Below are 11,715 nucleotides of genomic sequence, written 5' to 3' on the forward strand. Positions count from 1 at the left end.
ACAAAAGGTTTGCGAGTTCACCCACATTGTGAAACTTACAGCTTCGACGGCCTCAATGTGTTTGCGAGCAGTTTCGGTACCTGAAACTCTATGAGAGGAGCGGAAAGACTCATCTAGTAGTTGTATTATATGCCCTATAACTACGATAACCCAAGCTAGAGAGATACAAGTCGAATTATCATTTTAGTACCAGTTCGTTCCCAACATTTTCTTGCCCCCTTCTTACGTGATGTTTATAGTTATATTTAGATTTCAGAGTAACTTCAAAGTATTTGACGGAAGACCGAGAAAAAATTTTACTTCGTAATGGTGAATATCGGCAGCTCGTTATATGGCTTTGAATTACGTTCCCCACGGAGCCTTCCGCCGGAATGTAAATTATCTCAGTGACAAGTATGTCGTTACCACGCCAGTCGGTTCAACGTTACCGGAACCACCCCGCCATAAATCTATGTCACTATAACGAAACTCTTAATATTTAATCGGTTCTATGCTACCGGAACGACACGGATTTATATCCGGTTAAGGACTGTCAATGTCAGCATTCCCTCAAAAAATTTTGGGGGGAATGCATGCAACATCAGCTTCACCGGTAGAAGGTCAAGTCGATTCTTTATTCTTAAAACCTCCAGATATGTATGTAGTGTTGTATATGAAATTTTGCGTTTTTGCGGATGTATACAAAAATTAGTTAGGTACAAGTAAGAAAATATGTGTCGTGACATCATCAAAAAATTGTCGATGCATTTTTTTAATGTAAAAATATACATATATTATAAAAAATTAAATTATTTACTACTTTCACTTTTCAATATCTTGAAAAGAAAATGAGAAGACCCAAACACGCTCATAAACATCTTATGTTTATGATATTAACAAGACAGTAAATCATTGTAGATTTTATAAAATTGTTTATTTGGAAATTCTAAACAAAAATTAGACAAATTGCAGCTAACTTAGAGCGAAAGTTTTGGAAATGGTATTGAAATGGTAAATATCCGCTTGCATTACCGTTTAGAATTAAAAAATACATACTACCTTCAAAGCGCTTCGGATGTTTTTTTCTTGTTTGTCGCGTTTCTGTACTTTTGCGTAATTATTTATGTTTAAGCTATGCTTATTTTAAATTTAACCGTTTCCCTCACATTGCTTTACCCGAATTTTTTTATCCGCATTTTGCTCCGACACTGATTTTAACTTAGATTTCATGAATGTCTGAGTTGGTTTCCCTACTTGAAGATTATAATTAAATCGTAATAGCATTTCTTAATTCGCGGATTGAATTCCTTGAATTATTTGCGATTTTATTGACTGATTTCTTGGCGATTGTTGTATTGTGTAAAAGTGCCACACGTATCCGACTTTATTTTAATTTTAGTTTGAAAGTTGTGAATTATTTTTAATCAATATACTGCGCTAACCAACGGAAACCTTCGCCGTAGCCTTGTCGCTTCAGTACAGAAGACATGAATAATTCCAGTGGGCGTCCTGGCAACTCCGAACGTGGCACTTTACCCTAAAAATTAAACACAAAAATATAATAGTTTCTTTATAAAGATGTGCAAACATTTCATTAACTCACTTTGCCAGTTGTCAACTGATAGAGACCGAAGACGTTTCTAAGCTCGTCTTCGCTTGCCGCACCTGGTTTATCGATTTTGTTACCCAAAATTAACACGGGACAATTTGAGAGCGCTTCATCCGTTAGCAATGAGTCTAATTCGATTTTACTCTCTTGGAAGCGACCACGATCCCAGGCATCTATTAAAAATACAATTGCGTCCACCGCAGGGAAATAATCCTTCCAAACGCGACGTGCTATATGGAACAAATTAAAATACATAGTTTGTTATTTAATACAAGAGTTAAGCTGGACAAATTTTAGATAAATTTTTTTTTTTTTTAGACATAACTGAGTTCAAGAAAATATTTTGGAAATCCGATTAGCTTATATAAATGGCAAATTTAATTTTATATTTAATTCTACTAACTATAGTTATCACAAGGTGCCTAATACGCGAGTTGAATTATTATTTCAAAAGTTAACTTTTTTTAAATATAAATTTAACGAGTCTTGGTACACAACGCAATGCATTTATTTCAAAATCCTGAATGTTCCACTATTAATATGAAAAAAGCATTACAGTTGCGAAAAAAAAAAAAAAAATTGTTTTCAAAAATTAAGCTTGTTTTATCAATACTTCAAAATATTTCCGCGCCAGATAAGTACCTATTTTTGCGGCACTCTAGCAGAGCCATTTAAAATTTCCCTTCAAATTCGACGGCTCCGCTATGGGGACATGCAATTTATTTTCAGTTCATAACATAAAGACAAAAACAAATCGCAACATCTTCATTTACTCTATTTACAAATTAAAAATGCAATTTTCTAAAAAGATTTGTGTGTTTCATGTCCAGGGAAATGAATGTGTCGACCAGATCCATGTCAAGACTAATTAGAGATGATCTCCATTTCAAAGCCTTCTGTCGCTCAACTGATCATCTTTTGACAACACTTGAAGAAAATTAGACTCGACAGATGGAAGTAGCTTCTTCGGTGCACGCGGTCAACCGCCATGAACATATTCTTTACACAGATGAGAAAATTTTCACTTTTGAAGAAGTTTTTAATAAGCAAAACGACAAAATCTATGTTAAAACTTCTAAAGACGCAAAAAATGTTGCTACAAGGATTCAGCGGGGACACCATGCAGCCCCCGTTATGGTTTGATGGGGAGTGTCTTTTAAAGGCGATACATCTCATAATTTCTGCGAAAAAGGGGTTAAGATCGGGGCAAAAGTGTACCAGGAGGATGTCTTAGAAGGCGTTGTGAAGCAGTTGAATAGTACTCTCTTCAATGGAGAGCGTTAGCCACCCAGCAGTGGATAAAAAACAATATACCAGGGTTCATAGACGCAGAGGATTGGCCGTCTGGAAGTTCAGATCTGAATCCATTGGACTACATTTTGTACTCAGAATTAGAGAACATGGCCGGTCGAAGACCTCACAGGAATTTTGAAAATTTCAAACAATTTTGCTTCGAGCAGCGGCGTAAATATCCATGGAATCCGTGCATGCTGCAACAACTGAATGGCCTAATCGTTTGAAAACTTGTCTAAAAGCAAGTGGTGACCATTTCGAATGAAAATTAAATTTTTTTTTAATATTTCCACGATTAAATAAAGCTAACTTCAATAAAAAAGGATTATAATTTCATATCTATAACGAACTTAACTTGGAACAGAAGTTATGACAGGACTAAGTATATTGTTAGTTCAAATTTGTAACACTGATACGGCAAATAAAAGAAAAATTTATGGAAATCACGGTTTTCGGAGTTAACTATTCGATTGGTCTTTGTCTCAGTGCATAGGATATGAAAATCGGTAGGTCAAATCGTGAAAAAACTACTTCCTCGCTTACAAACTGAAGGAGAAAATCGATCAAACTTCTTTTAAAAGGCCTATTATATAAAGCAAGTGAAAACGACTACATATATATCTATTTTATCTAAGTAGATTTGTTCTTATGCATACACTTAGGCACATATATAGTAAGACAACCTACAAGCCTATCGGTTGCAAACAGAGAAATTATCTGAAACCATATACAATTCTTACTGGGAAACACTCCACTTAAGATAAGAAAATACATCTATTTAAATATTAAATATTTACCTAAATATAGGTATACTTATGATTGATTTTAATCATCCCATTGTTGGAAAGCATTTGGTATTTTCGATTGATAAAAATATTGTAGTTGATTAAATATAGCATAATGGAAACCAGACTTTGGGGCATAAGGATTCGCAACACTTAGAACTGTTGCTTTGAGCAATTCATATCGACAGATAAAGAACAAATTATTAAATTGTAAGTAATAACTCATTTGTTATGTCCGAATCTTCCCTTCTTATTCATTTAAATGCTGTTATCATACGTAATGTGTGGTTTTATCTGCATACTAAGCGTACGTGATGTGTGCTTTTACCTGCATACTGAACGTTTATTTGAATATAAGTATGTATGTTTGCTGATATGCATTGATATAACTTGACTTATTGTTACAAATGAAAAAGACGTTCATGAATTGAACAAAGAATCCAACGAAAAAAATATTTCCAGATATGCATTAAATTTAGATGTAGAAAGTATGCAGCTACTTTTAGTTGTCTTTGCTTTCGAGGACGATGACGATCAGTAACTACACCACACTGGCAGGCTCTAGTAAACTGCTACAACAACAACAATGACAATTTCTAATTATTTTAGAACTGTCGCAGTTTTACATTGAATTCGGGCACACGTTAGAATTTTTTTTTTTTAATTTCCGTTAAATCTAAATCAAATACCTACCTTGAGTGTGACCCCCCAGATCGAACGTGGTGAATCGCATGTTACCAATTGACAGTTCTTCTGACGCTGCAGTTATATAGGTAAAATTTAAACAAATTCAACAACATTTCAAGTTCATGCATGTATACTTACTGGGATGTAGAGTTGGTACGTGCTGTGCTAGCTTATCATCTTTGAGCATATGCAATAATGTTGTTTTACCGGCGTTATCTAAACCAAGGAACAATAGCTTACCAGACTTCTTCCACAGACCTGCGTTAGAGAAAGGGGCAGAGTTCATTTGTGATATTATTAAAAAAGAAAAAAGGTAAATGTGCATAAATACATTGTGAATAACTATGCTGAACGTCTGGAATCAATGTTTTTAACGTTCCAATGAGGTCAATAAAGATTAAAAAGTTTACTTGAACGTAAGCATGTATTATGTCATAAAAAGTATTAAACAAAAAGCGAAATATTATTGTACTCATCAACACTGAGAAGAATTTACATAAGTTGACTAGTTGACACTCGCATATGTGCTTGTCATTGCTATGTATGGCTGATTTTGGCTCATACATAATTAACAATTTTACAATATGCCATTTACGTTTGGCAATTTTAATATAATATACGTATCTATTACATTTTAATACATTATGCATTCGCTCTGTGCCCCGTTGGCAATAATAAAAAAAAAACCATCCTTAAAATTTTTTATATTTAAACAATTACATAGAACCAATTTTTTTAATATTTACCCAAGTATCCTAGGACACCAGTGAACCAATCCCAGATAAACATTTTGATAGTTTTTGATTTGTAGAAACACAGGAAAAGGTATTACAAGTAGGTATAAATTACTTGTATTATTCTGTAACGAAAAATATACATATTTAGATCAAAACATAATACTTAAGTTTAAAATAATGTATATTAGATGTGCAGTCTTTACGCAGTTTTTTAACAATACTTTGGCTAAATATTTCGAACGAGAATAGAATTAAATGATTTTGTAAAAATGTGCAAATGGTTCAATGAAAACCTGAACTTTGTCCGTAGCTAATTACAAAAAAAAAATGCTTCTACGTCTTATTCACCCTAGAAGCGGTATTGATATCAGATTCCTGTTCTGCAAATACTCTAGATCAGATGCGGAGTTTTACTAGTAAAAGCGGAAGCAAGTGGTGTAGGAGCAACTTTCAAGCAGTGGGACAAGGTCACACACAACGCACAGATAAGGTTGTATGCGGAAACTTTCTTTGCACTCACAAATATTTTTTGTTTCGTCACCAATTGCCAGAGATGTCGTTGGAAAATGTTACTAGGAAGTTCGAATAGTAATTCCACAGCCCACCATTTAATAAAAAATGGTGTACCAAAACTATCTGTGGAAAATTTGTGCTCTGTTTTTACTCTTCCCTGCCTTACTTTATAAGTAGACAGCACAATAGTGATTTAACTAGGTGCGCCCAATCACTGTGATACAAATCATATCAATTCAACAGCCACTATTAGTTGGCACACGTTTTTACTTCACACTTTCGGCACTACACTTTTCGTACTTTCCAACACATCTAAGATTGGTCGTGGTTTCGAATATTTACCTTATAAATAATTTACAATAAAATTAAAAATTTTCACGGAATAATTGAAAACTTTTAATTTATCCTCGCCTTTTACCGTGTTTCAGCGTTTTCTTTTACACTACAAAAGAAAGACGAAGGCGATGACAACGACGACGGCGACGGCTGCGGACAAAGGAATAGGCAAAGGCAACGGAGTCGGAGGTGGAGACGACGACGACGACAGCGACAACGACACGACAGCAAAGCAAAATTCAATTCAAAAGTATTTTCTTCCTCGTGCTCGCTTTGAACTTGCTTTCCACTTAAAATTCAATAAGAGCACAAAATAAAATGCGATAATTTGCTTTGCTTCGTTGTTTCACTGCTTAAGCGAAGAAGTGACTTTACGTGCTACACATAGCGTTGTCTTGCTTTTTCCTTTGCATCACAAATGACAATATAAATGTCATTTCACAGTAAAGTTTCGTTCAGTACATAGTAGGTATTTATTCCTCCGTCTATAATAGTCCGATTATACCTAAATCCGCAATTTTGGTTCATGTAAATACAAAATGCGTTCATAAATAAGTCAATTGGCCCAACACGGCTAATAAGAACACCGAAATAAATACTTTGTAATAATTGTTACAAACTATAGCTTTTTTGAAGTAAGTATGTACATACGTTGAAGAAAACTAACAATTTAGCAACTGGAGTTATAACGAGTTAAAATTAAATTTATTACAAATGATCTAGTTTTGGTGTTCATGTATCCAAAAAATTTGAAAAGTAGAGGAAAATGAGAGGAAGTTGCAGAGTTTAACTGGATAAATTTTTACTTGTAAGAATTTGCAAGTGAGAAAATAGCATTTTCGATTGCAAATTCATTTTAAATAATTAATTATAATTTAAATTTGAGCGGCACTCAAAATTGGATACTCCAGGGAAAGGAGCTTTTAACTTAAATAAAAAAAAAAAATTGATTTCAATTTGTTTCTATTTAGTTCATTCAGCCATTGGTTGAATGACTTCTTGTCGGAAATTTGGGTTTGCAAATAACAGGTGGCGCTAAATTAATCCTCCTATCAGAAAATGCTATAAATTTTGCGATTGGCCCCTAATGTCAGTTCTGTTTTGACATTTGTGTAGTAAACACATGCGAAATACACGTTAATAAACAATGTTACGCTACATTGCTCCAGAACGCGGAATATTGCTGACTATTTATTTGACTAATAATCGGTCGGTGACTTTGGCACAACGTGAATTTCGTCGCAGATTTCCTCGCCGTCCAACGCCTACTGGTGAAACACTGCGACGTTTATCCGCTCGCCTCGAAGATACTGGCACAACACGAGAAGCTGCCAGGCGTGACAGATCACGGAGTAGCCGTTCTGCAGAGAATATTGCTGCTGTAGCCGAGGATGTCATGGAAGCGCCGTCGACATCGACCAGACGACGTGCCACGCAAATGGGTATCAGTCGACGGTCTTTACAGCGAATTTTGGTACAAGATTTGAAGATGTTTCCGTACAAAGTCCAGACGGTGCATAATCAATCGCGTCTAACATACGCTCAAGCCATGCTTAATCACCACCAAGAGGAAGATGATTTTTCATCAAAAATAATCATGAGTGATGAGGCCCATTTCCATCTTAGCGGGTACGTAAATAAGCAAAATTTGCGCTTCTGGGGCACTGAAAATCCGCGTGTAACCCACGAAGAGCCATTACACCCGCTCAAAGTCACTGTATGGTGTGCTGTTTTCGCTGGAGGAGTCATCGGACCTTTTTTCTTCGAAGACGTCGCGGGCCAAACGGTTACTGTGAATGGTGAGCGCTACAGAGCATTGATCAACGAGTTCTTTTCGCCGTAACTTGATGAATTGGGATTGGAAAACATGTGGTTCGAACAGGACGGTGCAACGGCTGAAGGATGCATTTCCCGGGCGCCTAATCTCCCGTTTAGGCGATTTGCACTGGCCAGCAAGATTCTTAGAAAAAACTTTCTATCATTTGGTGTTTCATGCACGGAGATTCGAACCTGTGCATTTCCGAATGGTAGTCACGTACCAAGCCATTTGGCTACGGCGGCCGCATTATTATATTTACTAACGTTATTATATTTACTAATTTCGACCTACCGAACCTCTCTTTTGAAATACCAGTTATCGATTATAAAGGGTGGTTAAGTTTCAACTTTCTATCATTTGGTGTGTCATCCACGGAGATTCGAACCTGTGCAGTTCCGAATGGTAGTCACGTACCAAGCGGCCTTGGCGGCACACCTCCAAAGACCACCAAATGCAAATAGTTCCTGATCTAAAGGGTGGTAAAGTTTCAAGGGCAGGTGTTGATTTTGAATAAAGTACAATTTTTTTAAGAAATTATTGTCATTTCTCTTTATTATCATAATATTGGTATTGAACAAAATATCGGCCAAATGGCCTCGGCGGCACACCTCCATCCGATGGTCCAAATTTTCGATGACGCTGAGGCATAATTGAGGTTATATGCCGTTAGTGTGCCGAATTATCTCATCCTTTAGCTCTTGAATTGTTGCTGGCTTATTGACGTACACCTTTTCTTTCAAATAACCCCAAAAAAAAAAAAAAAAGAAGTCCAACGGTGTCGTTGACGTTTAGGTGTGGTTCACATTCAACATTGGCCCTTGAAATTTAACCACCCTTTATTATACATAATCGCCATAGGGAAAGCATTTTTTCCACTCAGTGTCTATGGTATGGAGTGAATGCATTTATAGAGAAGATATGTCTACTGAAGGCATCCTAACTGAATGATTTTGGACACATATGCAATTGCATTCAATATTTTTGCTTTCGACGTAAATTAGTGGAAAAGAGACCATAGATCTGCAAAATGTGTAAACAAAAGTGGAACAAATAATGCGAGAGATGCATTCTTCATGAGAGAAGAGCTCCAAATTGATAATTGTTTTGTGCGCCCGCGTGCAATCTGCATTGAAAATTGACACCCTTATCATTTTTTTTTAGACCGCTAACGAATCGGAAATAACTGGACCAGAACCAATTAATGCGTGAATGCAAGGTGGGCATCTGAAAATTGGAGCAATGTGTTTTTTACAAATAACAAAAAAAATATTTTTTTGCCACATTTCCAAACTTTTTTTTAAGTATATTTTCTCTTCTAAAAAAATTATAAAAACGTGAAAAAGAAGAAAGTAAAAAAAAACTTCACAAAAAAATTTCTAAATTGAATAAATCGCAAAATTATTCAAAATTAAATAAATACATTTTTAAACATTTTTCCAGTTTACTTCTTCATACTCAAACCTACAAAAAACCAATTTTCAGAAAAATTTAATACCATGTACAAAATAATGGATCTTTGATAACTTCAAAAGCATATTTGGCGATATTTAATCGCTATGCTCGTACGAACGAGTGTTTGCACCGTTTCATATCTGTGGACGCTACATAAATTCATCACTGTTCTCAGGAGTCGCGAGAGTAGACTTCTTGGGTTCAATCGAGGCCGAAGACATCTAAGTTAGGTCTATTGTAAAAGTGTAAAATGATCAACGGCGCTTATTGTGCAGAACTGTTCGATCGTTTTACCACAGATATGAAGCAAAAATTACTGAATATGGAGAGAAAATAGTTTTGTTACACAAGGACACTGTTGCACAAGTCTCTTGTAGCAATGACAAAATTGCATGAGAGGCGATTTGCTCTTTTATTCTAAAGATTTAGTCTCCCGAGGCCAGTTTCTGTTTCCTTATAACGAAGAGGCAAACGATTAAACCAAAGCCCATTTTTTAAGCCTTCGTATAATAGTATTTTTGACGTGATACCGTCTTATAATTCGATTAAACAGGCTGCACGCACGAAAAAATGTGTCGTTACCTTGCTCATATGCCGTTACCTTGCTCATTGCCGTTACCTTGCTCATTTGTCGTTACCTTGCTCATTGCATTGAATGAACTGCAAGCGAAAGCGCGGAACGAACGACAAAGCAAACAAAGCAAACGAACGGCAACGGTCGACATCTTGCTCTCTCCTACTTAAGTGAGCGTATATATGTATGTATATGCGCATATGTACATATATAAATTCACGTATTTGTATTTGCATATGCCTTCTTATTGATTATTATTAATTTGATTCACTTGAAGAATTTAAAATAAAACCAAGTTTGTTAATAATACCTGTTGTTTTAATGTTATTATTTTTTTTTTGACGTGATAACGTCTAATAATTCTATGTAGCCGGCTGCACGCACCAAAAAATGCGTCGTTATCTTGCTCATGCGTCGTTACCTTGCTTGAACAGCATGTTATGTTATGTTATGTTATGTTATGTTATGTTATGTTATGTTATGTTATGATATGTTATGTTATGTTATGTTATGTTATGTTATGTTATGTTATGTTATGTTATGTTATGTTACGTTATGTTATGTTATGTTATGTTATGTTATGTTATGTTATGTTATGTTATGTTATGTTATGTTATGTTATGTTATGTTATGTTATGTTATGTTATGTTATGTTATGTTATGTTATGTTATGTTATGTTATGTTATGTTATGTTATGTTATGTTATGTTATGTTATGTTATGTTATGTTATGTTATGTTATGTTATGTTATGTTATGTTATGTTATGTTATGTTATGTTATGTTATGTTATGTTATGTTATGTTATGTTATGTTATGTTATGTTATGTTATGTTATGTTATGTTATGTTATGTTATGTTATGTTATGTTATGTTATGTTATGTTATGTTATGTTATGTTATGTTATGTTATGTTATGTTATGTTATGTTATGTTATGTTATGTTATGTTATGTTATGTTATGTTATGTTATGTTATGTTATGTTATGTTATGTTATGTTATGTTATGTTATGTTATGTTATGTTATGTTATGTTATGTTATGTTATGTTATGTTATGTTATGTTATGTTATGTTATGTTATGTTATGTTATGTTATGTTATGTTATGTTATGTTATGTTATGTTATGTTATGTTATGTTATGTTATGTTATGTTATTTTATGTTATGTTATGTTATGTTATGTTATGTTATGTTATGTTATGTTATTTTATGTTATGTTATGTTATGTTATGTTATGTTATGTTATGTTATGTTATGTTATGTTATGTTATGTTATGTTATGTTATGTTATGTTATGTTATATTATGTTATGTTAATGTTACCTCATTCTCTGTATCCATACAAAATATCTATCAAACAAATAAAATTCAAATTTTCTTTTGAAAAATGCAACCATTCAATCAGTATTTTCTTATGACGTTATCACGTTAAACTATCGACAGTAAACCGACTTTACAGACAACCTCTTTTTTGAATTGTATTAAGAACTAGCTTTAACCCGCGGCCCCGCTCGCGTCGGAGTAGTTTTGAGGGGTTTGGGATATGTATATAAAAGAATTACAAACAATAATTTCATAGAAAATATTTTTTTATTAATAACCATAATATTACAATACCGGGCATCCGTTGCTATGCCTCGTTGAATAAAATCAAAACAACCAATCAGAAAAATATCAAGCAAAATTATTTTTATTAATTTTCTATCTCAAGCCGTTTTTGAACTTTGCATTTGGGTCATAGTTGAACAGCTTATGCGGATTATGAAGTCTAGAGTGTGCTATAAATAGTGGGAAATAGGAAAAACTAAGATTTTTTAGATTAAATTTAAGTAAATATTCGATTATTAGTGACGAATGAAAGTGGTGGCGCGGCCTGGGGGCATGCCTATAACCTTCATTGGGTGAAAATATGAATGTATAAAAATTTTTAC

At 34.2% G+C, this 11,715-nt stretch overlaps 1 protein-coding gene across 3 annotated transcripts; it reads right to left on the minus strand.

Moving 5' to 3' along the window:
- Positions 1-891: 891 nt before the first annotated feature.
- On the minus strand, positions 892-6,314 carry LOC129235582 (GTP-binding protein SAR1). Of its 3 annotated transcripts, none has more exons than XM_054869490.1 (6): positions 5,946-6,314; positions 5,100-5,212; positions 4,492-4,611; positions 4,360-4,425; positions 1,583-1,818; positions 892-1,516 (listed from the first exon to the last, which is right to left on the minus strand). In XM_054869490.1, exons 2-6 carry the CDS (start codon positions 5,140-5,142, stop codon positions 1,400-1,402), a joined length of 582 nt encoding a protein of 193 aa, XP_054725465.1. In that variant the 5' UTR covers positions 5,143-5,212; positions 5,946-6,314; the 3' UTR covers positions 892-1,399. The 3 variants fall into 3 exon arrangements, with proteins under 3 accessions (XP_054725465.1, XP_054725466.1, XP_054725467.1); XM_054869491.1 differs by lacking the exon at positions 5,946-6,314 and adding an exon at positions 5,770-5,886; XM_054869492.1 differs by lacking the exon at positions 5,946-6,314 and adding an exon at positions 5,611-5,714.
- Positions 6,315-11,715: the final 5,401 nt, after the last annotated feature.

This window comes from Anastrepha obliqua, chromosome 1 (genome assembly GCF_027943255.1).
Source record: "Anastrepha obliqua isolate idAnaObli1 chromosome 1, idAnaObli1_1.0, whole genome shotgun sequence".
NCBI classification, from domain to species: Eukaryota; Metazoa; Arthropoda; class Insecta; order Diptera; family Tephritidae; genus Anastrepha; species Anastrepha obliqua.